This window comes from Papaver somniferum, unplaced genomic scaffold (assembly GCF_003573695.1).
Source record: "Papaver somniferum cultivar HN1 unplaced genomic scaffold, ASM357369v1 unplaced-scaffold_133, whole genome shotgun sequence".
NCBI lineage: Eukaryota > Viridiplantae > Streptophyta > Magnoliopsida > Ranunculales > Papaveraceae > Papaver > Papaver somniferum.
In genome coordinates this window covers 10717698-10737517 of record NW_020622492.1, presented here as the reverse complement: position 1 = coordinate 10737517, position 19820 = coordinate 10717698, and the positions used below count along the sequence as shown (strand labels likewise).

Below are 19820 nucleotides of genomic sequence, written 5' to 3'. Positions count from 1 at the left end.
TTTCACTTGTAATTCCTGTAAATGACTTAAAACAATATTATTAGCTAATAAACGAGACCTAACTAGTGTAAATATGGGTGTAAAAATTGTAGCACATGCGTTCTTATCAAACTCCCCCACACTTATATTTTGCTAGTCCCGAGCAAAACAAGAAAATTATATCTACTACAGAGCTGGATATGGAGAGGCGTCTGCTAAACGCAACCACTAAACAGTGATTGAGAAATGTCTGCTAAACAGCAAGTCAAATCCACTAAACAGCTGGATTAATGGTGTCTACTAAACAACAAGACGAATCTGCTAAACAGCTGGATTAAAAATGTCCGCTAAACAAAACCACTAAATAGTGGTGTAGGACCACTAAACAGCTGATCTTATCATGTAAAATTTCACTTCATTTTTTTTAATGGATATGCAAACATAAAATCAGTAAAGCATGGATATAATTTACCCCACCCCCAACCTAATTTCTACATTGTCCCCAATGTGGCAGTGGTTAAAAACAGTTCAAAGGTGGAAAGGGGTAATCAGCTGAGCACAAAATATTATTCATGATAAGAAAAGAAAGAAAATAAAACAACATTATTTTACCTCTGTCGCAGGTCAGTTCGGTTGCATTTAGCCCATGCAACAAGCCTTTAAACCTCAAGCTCGCACAAGAGGATGAGTTTTGTCTCCTGAGGGCTTCCAGCTGTGATACCCACAAACACAAGGGTTGTCTCCCTAAAGCGCTGAAATTTATGTCTCTAGCCAGACATCTAAAAAACACAGCCAATCAAACATAAGAAGGATCCTCCAGAGTCATGGTATCGACTTCTGGATTCACAAGTTCCAAAAATGGCTTCAACCGCTGCACATCAACCTTGAAGATATTGTCGTCATTAAGATTTTGAATGCCAACAGTACAATCACGAAAGTTAATTTTAAAATTAAACGGGTCTTTCCATCGTGACTTGAGCTTATCAGAAAACTGGTTCAAATGAGAATCATAGCAAAGAACTGGTTCAAGTATTTCCCTAATAGCATGCTTATCAAGATATAATTTCATTTTAAATTTGCAGTTTGTCTCATCCCTATTTTTGATCTCATGAAGCTCCTTGAGATGTGACTTCCTATGTGCGCAAGTACTAGGATCAATTCCTTTCATGTTTGCAATACTCCATCCTGCGACACTTTATGCTTCATAAGAAAATGTGAATCCATTGTTTCATGTTCCTCATTAAGTTCAGATGGTACGAAAACTGGAACATTTTCAATTTGGCCTAGAACATCATAATTCAGTTCATTAAGAAGATGATTAAATTCAGGCTTTGAGAATTCTACGGATGGAGACAATGGCTCAGTCTCACTGATATGAAGTGACTCAAATCTAGACTGCCACTCATCCGTGTCCAGTAACAAGGATGAATTCAGTAAAGAGTTAACTTCTTCAATGTATCAATCCTCATCGAAATCTCATAGATTAGGAAGACAAGCTTCTAAAGGAACCTTAGCTTTTATATGAGATGTTTTTTCCTGCACACATGTTTCAATCATATTAACTTCATGAATATCATCTCTACCACCTGGATCTTTACATGCATCAAATATATTCAACTCAACAGTCATATTTCCAAATGAAAGATTCATTATTCCAGTTCGACAATTAATTAAGGCATTTGCAGTTACAAGAAAAGGACGACCTAAGATGACATGTATTTCTTTACTAGCATTAGATAAAGGTTGAGTATCAAAAACGATAAAATCCACCGGATAGTAAAATTTATCGATTCGAATTAACACATTCTCAACTACCCCTCTCGGTACTTTAACGGATCTGTCTGCAAGTTGTAGAGTGACTAAGGTGGGTTTTAATTAACCTAAGCCCAACTAATCATAAACCGAGAAAGGTAGGAGGTTTACGCTAGCTCCCAAATCTGGAAGTGCTTTTTTGATCATGAAATCCCCTATTATACAAGAAATAGTAGGGTATCCCGGGTCTTTATATTTGGGAGGAGTGTTTTGTTGGAGAATAGAACTTACCTGTTCCGTGAGAAATGCCTTTTTCTGCACATTGTGCTTCCTCTTGACAGTGCAGAGATCCTTCAAAAACTTGGCGTAAGCAGGAACTTGCTTAATCACACTCAAGAGAGTTATGTTGAAAAACATCGCGGATATCCTTATTATCAGCCAACTATTTAGTAGACAATAAACGATGAGGAAATTGAGCATGTATCTTTCTATCAATTTCAGAATGTTCATTTTGAGTATCACTATGACCATCACCACTCTTAAACTCTAGAGACTTCTCAGGTTCGTTCACCTTCATCGGAGTCTCAATCACCTTACCACTTCCAAGAGTGATGACAACATTAGCTTGCTCCAAGTTAGAATTTTTAACCTTAAATTGGCCTTTTGGGTTAGGTTGAGTTTGGGCAGGCATTTTCCCTTTCTCCCTAACATTGAGACGTGATTTAGTCCTAACTATGCTAGTTTTAAGCTCATCTAAAGTCTTCATAACATTCTGATTTATCTGTGTCTGTCCCTGCATAAAAGTTTGGAGAGTATCTTCAAGATTATTCTTATGAGGTGGCCCATAAGGGTTACTAAATGAAGAACCTTGTGGAACATTAACACCATTCATTGTAGGACCATTCCTCTAACTGAAATTAGGATGGTTTCGCCAATTTGGATTATATGTTTCTGAATATGGGGAGCTAAATGGTCTTTTATAAGTATCCATGGAATTCTATTGGTCATGTAACACTTCCTGAAATGCTGGAATTGTAGGACAATCCTTAGTGTAGTGTTCCAGACTTCCGCAAATACCACAAGCATGTTCAACCGGGTCAGCTACCTTAACTACATTTAGTTTATGAATCGCATAAACTTTCCTATGCAAACTAGCAATCTTAGCATTCAAGTCATGTTCTTCATTCAACACATAAATTCCAGGCCTAGAACTAGCTAAATCTTTGGACTTATTTCCATCCGATGTGTCTGAAGTGTCCCAATTTCGGACGTTTTGTGCTAGCGAATCGAAATAAGTCCAAGCATCATCAGGTGACTTATTCAGAAATTGCCCATTACACATCATTTCAACAAACTAACGCATACATGAATTTAGACCATCATAAAAGAAGTTAATTACTCTCCAAATTTCATAATCATGATGAGGGCAGCTAGAAAGCAAGTCTTTAAATCTCTCCCAACACTCGAAAAATGACTCATTTTCCTTTGGAGAAAAATTCATTATACATTTTCTAAGAGTGATTTTTTTGTGAATTGGAATTTTTTTTTTCCAGAAACCCTCTAGTCATTTCATTCCATGTCCTAATGGTATTTGGTCACAAAGAATGCATCGAAGTCTTAGCTTTCTCTTTTAGAGAAAATGGAAACAATTTCAGTTTTATGACATCTTGAGTCGCAGCAACAAAAGGCATAGTAGTACAAACCTCATCAAATTCTTTCAAATGTATGTATGGACTCTCGGAGTCCAATCCATAAAACTTAGGCAGTGCTTGCATTTTCCCATACTTTATCGACACATTGCCAGCATTAGCCGGAAGAACTATACAAGAAGGTGTATAAGTCCTTTCCGGCTGAAAATAATCTCTAAGGGTTCTAGGTCCATCAGCATTGGTTGCTGCTTCAACAACTATTCTTGCAGCTTCAGCCTCAGCCGCTAATCTCTCAACTTCATCTGCTATTGGATGACTAGGGTGGTTTTCTAATACCCTATTGGCAAAACGGTGAAATCTGACTAATCGATTGAATTGATCATACCTAGAATATTGCATACACAAAGGAAACAAGAAACGGATACAATGTTACCCAAATGGATGTGATTTTGGCTAGATTTCAGCCTAATCAAAACTGAAACAACGATAATGATTCCATGCACCCTTAGCAGCTCCTAATGTTGCCAAGTCTTTAGAGTTATCTTACTCCCTGTTAAGAAGCAACAGAAATCAACAAACTCTAAAACAAAACTAAAAATAAACCGATGTAGTACTTAATTCTAAGGAACACTGAACAATCCCCAGCAGCGGCGCCAAAATTTGATCACTCTTTTTAGAGTATCAAAGATAAAGAAGTGTAATATAGTCATGTTCGAACCACAGAGATTGTTAGTGCTCAGAAGAATTGTTTCAAAGCAATAATATAATTTTGATTTTTAATTGAGAAAGCAGAGAACAATATTTTTAAAATAAAGGAATAAGTGATTGTTGTATCTAAGAGGACTTTGAGGTTCCACCTAATGTATTCAAGTATTATGTGATCAAATTATAACTCGAACAGAACTGAATAATGATTCGTTGTGTAGATAACCATTAAAATTATTGAATCAAAAACTCTAACACACAAGGGAACTAAAAATAACTAAACTAAGATAGAAAGCAAAATAAAATTCAGACTGTAGTATTCAATCGTACTCTTCTTGGTTGATTGTTGTCCTCCTTTATACACAACAGCTGTGAGTTGTTCTCTGACTTCCGGATTCAACCCTGTTTTCCTGCCTTATTCATCTCTCCATTGGGTACACAACACACCCATCTCTAATGACTGGTTCAAACCCTTCCTAGATTGGGGGAATAGTTTGATCTTTTCCTCAACTGACCAAGCACCAATTCTGATTCTGACCAAACTCACGCCTTCACCAAGTCTGGCCACTACTTCCCAAATCCAACAAACAAAACCCATTGCGAGTAATAGAGATACCACAAAATGTAATTAGCCCAACCAATCACCCAAACTATCTTCTCAATCTAACTTCAGCTAGTATCAACAGCTCATACACACCACCTCTTTCTTCGTTTGCTGCCATCTTCTTCGCAGACTGACTATGAGGTGAAATTTCCATTCTCTGACCCTCTTTATATCTTAACAACCACCACCAGAAACCATGGCAGCAACACAACTTTACTTCAGCTATTCTGTGACACCAGCAATCACCCAAAACACCAACTCAGTTAAGCAGCACCATACACATCTAAAACTCGACTCAACATCATCCCAACTGAGACTCACACCAGTTCACAAACAATCCAGACTAATTACCCACATCAAACCCTGGCATCAATTCTCAAAGACAGCCACCGTAAGTAATCCATTGTTGTCCCCATTCAAAACTCACCAAATTCTGTTGCCTTTGGTGTTGCCGCTGATGTGCTTGTTCCGCAACTGAGAAATTCCAAAACGGAGACAAATAACCACCATCTCATGCAATTGCTCTCTCCATAACTCAAATTGACCTAATTTCGATTCAAAGCAAACCCCAATCTGCATCTTCATGGAACTGAATTCATCTTCAATGACATCTCAAGATCAGAACCACTCAATTCCTGTTTCTCAATCACCCATCACGATACAAATCTATCCAGCTTATACACCTTCTCCAATTACGTATGCAAATCCAACCGACAACCACCATAATAACCTAACTTCTCTGTTGCAGAATGAATTCAGATTTGTATCAACATCTTCTTATTCTTCTTGATGATAAAATCCAGTCAATACCCCTTTATAAATCGAACTTATCTCTGCCTGTACCTGAATCTAACGAAGAAACCCAAAACTGATGCTTTTTTCTTTCCTAACCTAATTGATTTCAGCTTCTTGAAATGTAAATGGTAAAATGAAGAAATGGATACTCTCTATGCTTGAACATTCTACTAATGAACTGTGGTTGTAATGAAGCCACGTCCCATTTCCTCCTACCCCCACCACTACCAGTGCGGCTCACATGCTTGAAGAAGTAAAGAAAAATCTATGTGAACTGATATCTCTGGGCATGAAACAACAACTGATATCTCTGGATTTGAAACAACAACTGATATCTCTGGACATGAAACAACAAGGTGGTGCGGACCATGAATTGTTGGTTTGCCAGCCCACAAATGCAAGCTAGTTGCACACACCAATTTAGCTTCTAAGCCATTAGTTCTCCGGGTGAACAGATTTCACTTGTAATTCCTGTAAATGACTTAAAACAGTATTATTAGCCAACAAACGGGACCTAGCTAGTGTAAATATGGGTGTAAAAATTGTAGCACATACGTGATTATCACACACCTACAATCTTCGATCACCATTGATCTCACACATTTCTCAGCTTCCCTCCTACAGATCGACCCATCCTCTCTTGTGACCGAATTGACTCTGGAACGGACATTGTCTTGGTTTAGGCCGGAGTCCTACAGATTGATCTCTCGAACTTAAAGCACTCCATTCTTGCAGTGCATCTGTGTGAGGTTAAGCATTTCGCTCGATTCAAGGGGTCTCCTCCGCAAGGTAGTCTCCTCAATTCCGTAAAAACCAGCAAATCGTTTTTCCCCATCTACACCAATGCCTCAGCCTCTTTCCAAGCTTTAATGAATGATGTCTTTCAGGCACATTTAATGAAATTCATATTGGTGTTCTTCGACGACATATCGGTGTACATCCCTGACATGGATTCCCATTTAGAGCATCTGGAAATTACTCTCAAGCCTCTCCAACAACACACACTATTTTCCAAGCTCAGTAAATGTACCTTTGGACAGTCTAAAGTGGAGTATCTTAGACATATCATCACTGGAGAAGGGGTCAGAGCTGACCCAGCCAAGATTGCATGTATGCTCAAATGGCCAGTGCCATCTACTTTGAAGGAACTTAGATGGTTCCTAGGCATTACTAGATACTATAGAAAATTTTTGCAGGGGTATGGAATTATAAGTAGGCCCTTGACAGAACTGTTAAAAAAAGATAACTTCCATTGGAATACTGCTGCTCATAATGCATTTGAATCCCTCAAGCAAGATGTCACCACAACCTCCGTACTTGTATTTCCAGATTTCACTCTACCATTTGAAGTAGAGACTGATGCCTGTGATACATGAGGATGAGCAGTCTTAATGCATAACAAGAGGCCAATTGCTTATTTCAACAAGGGCATGGGTACAAGGTTTCTCTCAATGTCCACCTATGAGAAAGAGCTACTTGCTATAGTGATGGCCATTACAAAATGGATGCCTTACTTAATGGGAAATCATTTTACTATCTATACAGACCATCAAAGCCTGAAATACTTCATGGAGCAGAGACTTCACACCATGGTGCATCAAAAATGGTTTTCCAAGCTGCTAGGCTATGATTATTCTGTTGTTTACAAGAGAGCAGTTGAGAATAAAGTTGCTGATGCACTCTCTAGAGTTCATCCAGCTTCCTCATCTCCATGTCATCTCATCTCTCAACTGGAACCTACATGGTTTGGATAAGTACAAGCTAGTTACAACTCAGATAAGTTAGATTCTGAGTTGATTCCACAACTGATAATTTCTCCTTCCAGCAGAATCCCTTACACCTTACTGCAAGGAATCCTGAGGTACAAGAGTAGGGTATACATTGGTTCAACTGGGACTATGAGACAGCAAGTGATGGCTGCAGTCCATTTTTCATCTGTGGGTGGACACTCAGGCACTCAAGAAAGTTACCAAAGGGCAAAAGAATATTTCTATTGGGTGGGAACGAAGAGAGACTTACTGTAGTATATCATGGAATGTGACATCTGCCAAAAACACACAGTTTCACATACTTCTCCTAGAGGATTGCTGCAACCATTACCAATACCTGAGCAAGCATGGAAGCACATTTCCATGGATTTTTATCACTGGGCTTCCCAAGTCAGAAGGCATAGAGGTCATAATGGTGGTGGTGGATAGGTTCACCAAATACAACAACTTTCTTCCACTCAGTCATCCTATCACAGCTGCCTCTATAGCCAAGGTATTTCCTGACAACATTTTCAAATTACATGGCCTACCTTCTACAATAGTGTCAGATACATATAGTATCTTCCTTAGCAGTTTTTGGCAGGAGTTGTTTACTAGAATGGGTACAGCACTGCACATGAGTTCTGCTTACCATTCACAAACATATGGGCAGACTGAGAGAGTTAATGCATGTCTAGAATCCTATTTAAGATGCATGACTAGCTACAGACCCACCAAATGGGTTAGATGGCTATCCTTGGTTGAATGGTGGTTTAATTCCACTTATCACACAAGCCTTAAAACTACTCCATTCCAAGCCCTTTATGGTTACAGTCCACCACAGTTTGTTCTCTTCTCTCACCAAGTAAGCTCAAATGCATCTGTGGAAGATTATTTACAAAGAAGACAAGCTAAGAGAGTTATCCTTAAATACACTCTTGAAGAGGCACAACACATAATCAAACGACAGGCTGATAATAAGAGGACTGAGAGGGAGTTTCAGGTTGGTGATTGGGTTTATTTAAGGTTACAACCTTACAGGAAGATATATGTGCAACTCAGGAGGAGTTTAAAGCTATCTGCAAATTTTTTTGGTCCCTATCAAGTTACTGCCAGAATGGGTAAGGTGGCCTATAAGCTCTGTCTACCTTCTAGTTCAAGAATTCATCCATTGTTCCACGTATCACAATTGAAGCCTAAACTGGGAACATGGTTACTTCCTCAAACAACATTACCATCATTAGACTCCAATGGCTGCATGAAGGTTACCCCATTTTAGATTTTATCTACCAGGACAGTTAAAAAGCATCAACAACTAGTGGAGCAGGTTCTGGTGCTTTGGACACACTCAACAATTGGTGATGCTACTTGGGAAGACAAGGCCTTTATCAAGATGCAGTTTCCAAAGATGATTCTTGAGGACAAGAATCAGATTGAGTAGGGGGTATTTGTCATAGACTCAACTGTGTGTTAAGCCCAACTATCTTGTTATCAGGGTGTCCATAGCATTGCTTTGGTGTGTTTATCATTGTCTTATGCCAGGAATGAACAATGGATATTTGATTGTTGTTCGACAGTCATTGGAGGGCATTAATATTGTATGAACCAGTTACTTTCTTATCTGAAATATATCTCTCTCTTATCTCTCACACTCTCGGTTCTTCCTCTAAATCTCAATCTAGATCCCTCTTTTAACTCGTCTAATTCATCCCTTTACAGTAGAAATTACTACAGTCTCATTCTTTGTGATTCCACAATAACTTGTTATACTACCATATAGTTAAGTTATTGTGAGGTGATTGATATTTCTAGGCCGTTCTTCGGGAATATAAGACCGAATTATGAATTGGTTTCTGTTCACCTTGATTTATCAAAAGACGGAACAAAAACTTTGTAGGTATTTTTGTGGGAGACAAATTTATCTATTCAAATAGACTTTTCTGTGGGAGACAGATTTGTTTGATCAAGTTTTCGACTTTGGGTCGTAGCAACTCTTAGTTGGGTGAGATCAGCTGAGGGAATCAAGTGCGTAGAGTCCTGTCGGGATTCAGAGGCGTAAGGAACGCGACTGTACCTTAATCAGTGTGATATTTCTTAGGGTTCAACAACATTCCAGTCTGAAGTTAACTTGCTAGAGTCTATAACGGCTTAATACAGTATGGTGTTCAAATCTAGACAAGGTCCCGAGGTTTTTCTGCATTTGTGGTTTCCTCGTTAACAAAACTTCTGGTGTCTGTGTTGTTTGCTTTCCGCATTATATTTTCTATATAATCGAAATATCACAGGTTGTGCGTAGTTCAATCAATTGGTAAATCCAACCTTTGGTTGTTAACTCAAATTGATAGACGCTCGGATATTAGTCTTTGGTACCATCCAAGTTATTTCTCATATTAATTCGGCTCACAGATTACTATTTGTTCGATTGCAGATTGATTTGAGAATTTGAGATATAACTCTTGGATATATTTTCTTTGATTGATTCTGACAGTCTAGTTGATTCTCTTGGAATTATATTGGAGTTAGTCCATAAAAATTTCCAAAACGAAATATTGGGTGTACAGATCCCCGCTTTTTCAGATTATGCCAAATGTCTTGGGCTTACCTCAAAGGATAACTCCTTAGCTGATTCTTCCGAATTCCGAGGTAGAAAATTTTTGCTATCAGATTCTGATAACATTCCCACTAAAATGACAGTTGACACTATGTCATAATATGAAATGGAGCTCACCAGAACTTCAAAAAATTCTGGTGAGATTGTTGATGTTCAAGTCTCTAAAATTATATCTCTTGAAAAAAAATATGCTCAGCTCACTAATGAACTTGAAAAGTCCCTTGATAGAGAACGAGAACTCTATAGTATTGTTGAGTCTTTTTCTAACAATATAGAAAACCTTATTCAAGAAACTAATCTACGGCGTGAAAAGATTAGTTTGCTGGTAGATACAGTTAAAGAAGACTCAATTAGAGAAGAACGTTTAATCAAGACTCATTCATCAGAATTGAACATCCTTCGTGTTGAAAAAGAGAAACTTGTTGTATCTCTTTCACTAGCCCAGGAACAATGCGATTCCTTGAAAAAGGAAAACTTTGTATTAGTGAGTAAGTCTTCTTCTGTGATTATCCCTAATACTCATGTGGTATTACCGAGAATAAATAAAATTACTCTAAAGGAAGTGTCCGCTAAGAAATGTTTGCATGACTTGCGGTTTTCCGAAAAGGCTATGAGTAGAAAACATGATTCATCCAATGTCTCTTGTCCACGAACCTGTTCTATCTGCGGGAAAAGAATCACAATGTCCTGCATTGTTTTGCTAGAAAGAAACATATTTCTCACCTTCAAAATCTACTTCTTTTTGCTATCTAGAATGGAATTCATTCCTGCAGAAAACCAGAACTCTCATAATAAAGTTTTCCATGATCACTCCTCTAGAAATCGTTACAGGAATCGTGTTCCTCTTTATGATGAAAATCCACAAGTCACAAATGTACACATTCCCAGTGATTATGAGAATAAGTCTAGGAGATGGAATTCTCACAATTCTGGTCCTCTAGAACCAATCTCTATAGTTCCTAGGCTATGATTATTCTGTTGTTTACAAGAGAGCAGTTGAGAATAAAGTTGCTGATGCACTCTCTAGAGTTCATCCAGCTTCCTCATCTCATGGTTTGGATAAGTACAAGCTAGTTACAACTCAGATAAGTTAGATTCTGAGTTGATTCCACAACTGACAATTTCTCCTTCCAGCAGAATCCCTTACACCTTACTGCAAGGAATCCTGAGGTACAAGAGTAGGGTATACATTGGTTCAACTGGGACTATGAGACAGCAAGTGATGGCTGCAGTCCATTTTTCATCTGTGGGTGGACACTCAGGCACTCAAGAAAGTTACCAAAGGGCAAAAGAATATTTCTATTGGGTGGGAACGAATAGAGACTTACTGTAGTATATCATGGAATGTGACATCTGCCAAAAACACACAGTTTCACATACTTCTCCTAGAGGATTGCTGCAACCATTACCAATACCTGAGCAAGCATGGAAGCACATTTCCATGGATTTTTATCACTGGGCTTCCCAAGTCAGAAGGCATAGAGGTCATAATGGTGGTGGTGGATAGGTTCACCAAATACAACAACTTTCTTCCACTCAATCATCCTATCACAGCTGCCTCTATAGCCAAGGTATTTCCTGACAACATTTTCAAATTACATGGCCTACCTTCTACAATAGTGTCAGATACATATAGTATCTTCCTTAGCAGTTTTTGGCAGGAGTTGTTTACTAGAATGGGTACAGCACTGCACATGAGTTCTGCTTACCATTCACAAACATATGGGCAGACTGAGAGAGTTAATGCATGTCTAGAATCCTATTTAAGATGCATGACTAGCTACAGACCCACCAAATGGGTTAGATGGCTATCCTTGGTTGAATGGTGGTTTAATTCCACTTATCACACAAGCCTTAAAACTACTCCATTCCAAGCCCTTTATGGTTACAGTCCACCACAGTTTGTTCTCTTCTCTCACCAAGTAAGCTCAAATGCATCTGTGGAAGATTATTTACAAAGAAGACAAGCTAAGAGAGTTATCCTTAAATACACTCTTGAGAGGCACAACACATAATCAAACGACAGGCTGATAATAAGAGGACTGAGAGGGAGTTTCAGGTTGGTGATTGGGTTTATTTAAGGTTACAACCTTACAGGAAGATATATGTGCAACTCAGGAGGAGTTTAAAGCTATCTGCAAATTTTTTGGTCCCTATCAAGTTACTGCCAGAATGGGTAAGGTGGCCTATAAGCTCTGTCTACCTTCTAGTTCAAGAATTCATCCATTGTTCCACGTATCACAATTGAAGCCTAAACTGGGAACATGGTTACTTCCTCAAACAACATTACCATCATTAGACTCCAATGGCTGCATGAAGGTTACCCCATTTTAGATTTTATCTACCAGGACAGTTAAAAAGCATCAACAACTAGTGGAGCAGGTTCTGGTGCTTTGGACACACTCAACAATTGGTGATGCTACTTGGGAAGACAAGGCCTTTATCAAGATGCAGTTTCCAAAGATGATTCTTGAGGACAAGAATCAGATTGAGTAGGGGGTATTTGTCATAGACCCAACTGTGTGTTAAGCCCAACTATCTTGTTATCAGGGTGTCCATAGCATTGCTTGGGTGTGTTTATCATTGTCTTATGCCAGGAATGAACAATGGATATTTGATTGTTGTTCGACAGTCATTGGAGGGCATTAATATTGTATGAACCAGTTACTTTCTTATCTGAAATATATCTCTCTCTTATCTCTCACACTCTCGGTTCTTCCTCTAAATCTCAATCTAGATCCCTCTTTTAACTCGTCTAATTCATCCCTTTACAGTAGAAATTACTACAGTCTCATTCTTTGTGATTCCACAATAACTTGTTATACTACCATATAGTTAAGTTATTGTGAGGTGATTGATATTTCTAGGCCGTTCTTCGGGAATATAAGACCGAATTATGAATTGGTTTCTGTTCACCTTGATTTATCAAAAGACGGAACAAAAACTTTGTAGGTATTTTTGTGGGAGACAGATTTATCTATTCAAATAGACTTTTCTGTGGGAGACAGATTTGTTTGATCAAGTTTTCGACTTTGGGTCGTAGCAACTCTTAGTTGGGTGAGATCAGCTAAGGGAATCAAGTGCGTAGAGTCCTGTCGGGATTCAGAGGCGTAAGGAACGCGACTGTACCTTAATCAGTGTGATATTTCTTAGGGCTCAACAACATTCCAGTCTGAAGTTAACTTGCTAGAGTCTATAACGGCTTAATACAGTATGGTGTTCAAATCTAGACAAGGTCCCGAGGTTTTTCTGCATTTGTGGTTTCCTCGTTAACAAAACTTCTGGTGTCTGTGTTGTTTGCTTTCCGCATTATATTTTCTATATAATCGAAATATCACAGGTTGTGCGTAGTTCAATCAATTGGTAAATCCAACCTTTGGTTGTTAACTCAAATTGATAGACGCTCGGATATTAGTCTTTGGTACCATCCAAGTTATTTCTCATATTAATTCGGCTCACAGATTACTATTTGTTCGATTGCAGATTGATTTGAGAATTTGAGATATAACTCTTGGATATATTTTCTTTGATTGATTCTGACAGTCTAGTTGATTCTCTTGGAATTATATTGGAGTTAGTCCATAAAAATTTCCAAAACGAAATATTAGGTGTACAGATCCCCGCTTTTTCAGATTATGCCAAATGTCTTGGGCTTACCTCAAAGGATAACTCCTTAGCTGATTCTTCCGAATTCCGAGGTAGAAAATTTTTGCTATCAGATTCTGATAACATTCCCACTAAAATGACAGTTGACACTATGTCATAATATGAAATGGAGCTCACCAGAACTTCAAAAAATTCTGGTGAGATTGTTGATGTTCAAGTCTCTAAAATTATATCTCTTGAAAAAAAATATGCTCAGCTCACTAATGAACTTGAAAATTCCCTTGATAGAGAACGAGAACTCTATAGTATTGTTGAGTCTTTTTCTAACAATATAGAAAACCTTATTCAAGAAACTAATCTACGGCGTGAAAAGATTAGTTTGCTGGTAGATACAGTTAAAGAAGACTCAATTAGAGAAGAACGTTCAATCAAGACTCATTCATCAGAATTGAACATCCTTCGTGTTGAAAAAGAGAAACTTGTTGTATCTCTTTCACTAGCCCAGGAACAATGCGATTCCTTGAAAAAGGAAAACTTTGTATTAGTGAGTAAGTCTTCTTCTGTGATTATCCCTAATACTCATGTGGTATTACCGAGAATAAAGAAAATTACTCTAAAGGAAGTGTCCGCTAAGAAATGTTTGCATGACTTGCGGTTTTCCGAAAAGGCTATGAGTAGAAAACATGATTCATCCAATGTCTCTTGTCCACGAACCTGTTCTATCTGCGGGAAAAGAATCACAATGTCCTGCATTGTTTTGCTAGAAAGAAACATATTTCTCACCTTCAAAATCTACTTCTTTTTGCTATCTAGAATGGAATTCATTCCTGCAGAAAACCAGAACTCTCATAATAAAGTTTTCCATGATCATTCCTCTAGAAATCGTTACAGGAATCGTGTTCCTCTTTATGATGAAAATCCATAAGTCACAAATGTACACATTCCCAGTGATTATGAGAATAAGTCTAGGAGATGGAATTCTCACAATTCTGGTCCTCTAGAACCAATCTCTATAGTTCCTAGACTTAATCCTCAGAAAAACCCTTCTCATGGACATTTAAAAGGGTTTGTGTCTAATTCGCCTGAAATGAGATATAACCAAAGAAAGGTAAGGAATACATAACACAAACACTCATAAGGTATTTACAACTCTTCCCCAATCGTCGTAGTGGGATTACTTCTCACTCTTCTATATAGGTCTAGGTATGCTCATCCTTGTTTTATAACTTGAGAGTTGCAAGGATGATGTTTGTGGGATGCTCAAGTTCGTTGTATGTTATCATCTGATCTTGTTATTTTATTTAATTTTCATATGCTCTAGTTTGTAGTGAATTCTCTAAATTATCGAGCTATGAAAAGAGACTACATAACTGAAAACAAGGTGTATTTCCTTATTTTGGATCTTTTCTGACCCATCTACTTTCTTTAACCGTTCTGCAAACGTCCGTGTTCTCTTCTTCTTCTCTTGAGTTTTTAGGGTTTCCGTAACTAGGGTTTCTTTCTCTTGTTCCCAAATATATATATATATATATATATATGTATATTATTTTCTCCATCCCTATTAAAACAAAAATTTATGGAAAACTCTTCAAAACTCAGGAAGTAGTAAACCTTGAAATGGAAAAAGACATCGAAGGATGCAGTTAGGTTCAAGAACTTGTCTTGAAAAATATAATTACAAGGAAGGAGTACAACTCCTGGATTGGTGAATCTGTCAAGGATTTTTATTTTTATTTTCAGAATGACTCAAAGGTCGAATTTGCAAACCTTTAACTGCAAATAAATCAGCTCATTGATGGTCAGACCAAAATCCTTGAAAATCAAAACGTCTTGATACGGAACCAAAAAAAGCTCATCTCTGATTGCATCAAATCCAGGCAACTTGCTCGCACTATTGATCGAAAGGTGAATGTTTTAATTCATGAACATGGAGTTTCTACGGTCAAAAGAATCAAGGATATCGATAATAATTTTTATGAAAAGGTTTATCTTGTAATTGAGTTGTGTCGTTACTCTTCAGTTTTCTGTTGATGGTCAGAGGCGAGAGAAGAGAGCTCTGAAAATTGGCGACAACTCGGTTTTCGAATCCAAGCTTAAATCAGTTCATTAAATTTGATCTTTCAATCTTTACAATCAGCATTCATTAACTCAGGTGATTCAAATGATTGGTGGTAAGAGTTTTTCTGAGTTTTCTCATTAAATGACAACAAATTCTAACTCAGATTCTTGTAAATCTTTGGAAAATGGATCGAGTTTTAGATCTAGATTAAATCATTCGGATACAAAAAATTTGGAGAAATTTAATTCAGTTTCAATGGAGAAGAGTGATGATTCTTTATCTTTATTCATTCGTGATGATGTAATTGAAAATTGTTTGGATGAATGGAAGTTCAGTTTAATCGGTACAAAAAATTTGGAGAAATTTAATTCAGTTTCAATGGAGAAGAGTGATGATTCTTTATCTTTATTCATTCGTGATGATGTAATTGAAAATTGTTTGGATGAATGGAAGTTCAGTTTAATCGGGAGATTGAATTTGGTTAAATTGAAAATGGAAACTGTTGAAACCTCATTAAGAAAGCAATGGAAGCTTAAAGGTAATCTACAACTTATTCCATTAGGTAAGGGTTTCTTTGTTATTAATCTAGAGAATTCAGAAGATAAAAGTTATATTTCGAAGGATTATTGGATTGTCGAAGAATAAGAGCTTAATCTAAGAGCTTGGGAACCTAATTTTAACCCAGAGAATCAAAAAACTTCAAAAGCTTTTGTATGGGTATTTTTTCATGGGTTAAGTATTGAGTAATGGAAGGAATCCATATTGTTGCAGATGGGTAATAAAATTGGAAGAGCCATTAAAGTTGATGAAGCTACTTTAAGAAGAAAAAGTGGACTTTATGCAAGTGTCTTGGTAGAAGTTGATCTTGAGAAATACATTCCTAGCAAAATTGTGGTTGAATCCAAGTATGGTAAATTTGAGCAGTGTATTCAGATTCCAAAGCTTCCCAAGTATTGTATTCATTGCAAAAATATAGGACACTATGTGACTGAGTGTAGGATGCAAAGGAAAAATCAACCACGGGGTGCAGCATTCAGAGGTTCCTAAAAAAGTTTGGAAAAAAAAGACAACTCCTCCAACAATAGGATTTCACATTTGCAATCCTCCAAAGGAAAAAGGTCAAGAAACTCCCAAATCAGTTTGGCAAGTTGAAAATTCTGTAAAAGTTACTACTCAACCTAGTGGTTCTGATAATTACTTTCCTTCTTGTTCCAACTTGGATAATAGAAATAACCATGAAGGTGATGATATTACTTTAGTTGTTCCTCCAGTTCAGAATATTACTCCTGCTCTTGACAAAGAAAAAGGGTTTACTGGTCTTTTGGAGTCCACAAGTGAATTTCATTCTTTATCTGTTGACAAGCTAATTGATGTGGGAGCAGGCATTCAAAATGTGCTTTCAGTTATTGAAGATCCTGTTATAGTAAAAGTTCATAATGTTGTTGAGTCTGAGACAGTAGTAAATGCTCCTTCTGATACTTCAATCACTACTGACACAATAATTTCAGAAGGATGAAAGGAAGTGCCTAGCTCCATTGCTAAATTCAAGAATGCTCAGAATAATTTTAATTCAGGTAAAGATTTTGCCTCACCAAGTAAATTTCAAGTCCTTGTTAATGTGGCTGAGAAGCAGCAGCATAATTTTTCTAAAGTGATTAGCAAACATGTTAAAGGTAAATTGGTTAAGCCTAATGTGATCACTAGGAAACAAGCAAATAATTCAGTTAAGTCTAATTCCAATCTGGGAGGTACTAGTAATTTTCAATCAAATCTTTCTCAATGAAAGTAATATTCTGGAATCTCAGAGGCTTGAGAAGAATTCAAGCCAAAGATAAACTGAGAAATTTTGTTAAGAATTTTAGTCCTTCTTTACTTTGGATTGCAGAACCAAAAATAAAGGTTTTTATAGTATACTTAAAAGTTTAAATTTATCTGGAATGAGTAAAATGGTTATGCATAACTCTAATGACTCCAGAAAAGGGAATATTTGGTTGTTTTGGAATTCATCTCTTTCAAGACCAATAGTGATTTCTTCCTCAAATCAAGCTATTACTGTTCAAGTGGGGGATGTTATGGTCACTGGAATTCATGCAGTTTGTCTCACTGTTGATAGAAGAGAATTATGGGAAGATTTGTTTAATATTAGCCAAAAAGATTGCCCCTGGATGATAATTGGGGACTTCAATGTAGTTTTGAGCTATGAAGAAAAAATTGGAAGAAGAAGACCACTTAGAATCTCAATGCAGGAGTTCAGGAATTGCTTGGAATCATGCAATCTTATTCAAGATACAAGAACATGTATTAGATATTCTTGGTGCAATAACATATCAGGTAAGAAAAGAATTTTATGTGACATTGATAAAGCATTTTACTATCTTAAATGGCTAGAAAAATTTGATGGTTGGTCGTATAAATTTGGAGTCAGGGGTACATCAGATCATGGGCCTTTATTTGGCTCTACTGTCAATATTTGTAAACCAACAAATGCTCCCTTCAGATATCAAAATATTTGGACTCTCATACAGGATTTCTTGATGTAATTAAAGATGCATGGAACGAAGAGATTTTAGGTAATCCAGCTTTTTCTTTCATGAGCAAGATAAAGAGATTAAAGGATGTATTGAAGAAGTGGAACTGGGAGATATTTGGTGATCTCAGAGTTAAAATGAATACTACTGAAGATGAGGTTCTAGCTGCAACCTTATTGTCATATGCAGATCCTGAAAATACTATATTACTAAATAATCTGGTTACAGCAAGGGGCAAACAAGAAATGGTTTCCAAACAATATAATGAGCTAATGAGGGACAAAGATAGAATTAAGTGGGTCAAGAAAGGTGGTGCTAATATAGATTTCTTTCATGCCTCAATTAAAATAAGGAAATCTCACAATAATATAACAGAAATGGAGAACACATAGGGCAATATAATTACTGATCAAGCTCAAATTGCAACCACTTTAGTAGATCATTTTACAAAGAAGTTTGAATATCAAAATGTCACAATTCATGAGGAAATAATGGAAGCAATCCCAAAGTACTGAATGAAGATGATAATTTTTTCTTGGATGCTGTTCCCACTGCAATTGAGATCAAAGAGACAGTTTTTAGTATGAATGCAAAAAGTGCTCCAGGGCTTGATGGCTTTCCTGGATGTTTCTACAGATTTGCATGGAGCATTATTGGTGCAGATTTGATTGAAGCAATTCAATATTGCTGGTCACACAGATTCATTCCTAAAGGACTTAATTCAAACTTTCTATTCCTTCTTCCTAAAATTCAAGGTGCAAGAAGAGCAGAACAATTTAGACCTATAGGTCTAGCAAATTTCATTTTCAAAATCTTCACCAGAATTCTTACTACTAGAGTCAGTTATTTGATTGGAAGGCTAATATATCCTCAACAAGGTGCTTTCATTAAGGGGAGGAATATACATGATAAAATAGTGTTAGCATCTGAGATGATAAATGAGCTGAACATAAAAAGAAGAGGGGGGAATGTGGGTCTCAAGTTAGACATAACCCAAGCATTTGATTCATTAAGCTGGGAATTTCTATTTGAAGTACTTTGAAGATTTGGTTTCTCTGAAGTGAGCATTAACTGGATAAGGAAAATCTTTGAGTCTGCAATGATCTCTGTGCTTGTTAATGGTGGACCTTGTGGGTTTTTTGGGGTTGGAAGAGGACTCAGATAAGGTGATCCACTATCACCCATTCTTTTCATTCTTGCGGAAGAAGTTCTTAGTATAAATATATCCAATTTGATACAAGAAGGAAAGATACAAGCAATGGTCACAAGAGGTAACTGTCAACCTTCACATTTGATGTTTGCAGATGATATTTACATATTCTGCAATGGTTATAAGAAGTCTTTGGACAATTTGATGAGATTACTAAATAAATATCAACTGTCATCTGGATAAACTGTTAATAGAAACAAAAGCAAATGCTTTGTAGGTGGAATTTCTGATACAAGAAGAAATGGGATTGCTGATTATTTACAAATGGGACTTTCAGAACTCCCTGATACCTAATTGGGTGTTATTCTGTGTCCAGGAAGAGTTAAAACATATCAAGTTTGGGGGATGGTGGAAATAATGCATAAAATGTTAGCAGGTTGGATTGGTAAACTACTAGCTTTCTCAGCTAGATTAACTTTAGTAAAACATGTTCTCTGCAGCATTCCAATTTACAATATGGTTGTTTACAAGTGGCCTAAAAATGTTATACTGGAATGTGAAAGAATTATCAGGAATTTTTTGTGGTCTGGTGACCCTGCAGTTAAAAAAACTAATCACAGTTAAATGGGATGAA

General features: G+C 37.0%; 2 protein-coding genes and 1 non-coding gene across 3 annotated transcripts; all 3 read left to right on the top strand.

Moving 5' to 3' along the window:
* The first annotated feature begins 3144 nt into the window (after positions 1 to 3144).
* LOC113333834 lies at positions 3145 to 3250 on the top strand. Its single transcript, XR_003352390.1, has one exon. It is a non-coding gene; the product is annotated as a small nucleolar RNA R71 (small nucleolar RNA).
* Positions 3251 to 6353: 3103 nt separating this feature from the next.
* On the top strand, positions 6354 to 6860 carry LOC113333609 (uncharacterized mitochondrial protein AtMg00860-like). Its single transcript, XM_026580036.1, has one exon. The coding sequence runs from the start codon at positions 6354 to 6356 to the stop codon at positions 6858 to 6860; it is 507 nt and encodes a 168-aa protein (XP_026435821.1).
* A 10594-nt stretch (positions 6861 to 17454) lies between these two features.
* On the top strand, positions 17455 to 18428 carry LOC113333608. Its single transcript, XM_026580035.1, has 2 exons — positions 17455 to 17839; positions 18034 to 18428. Exons 1-2 carry the CDS (start codon positions 17455 to 17457, stop codon positions 18426 to 18428), a joined length of 780 nt encoding a protein of 259 aa, XP_026435820.1.
* The last annotated feature ends 1392 nt before the right edge of the window (positions 18429 to 19820 follow it).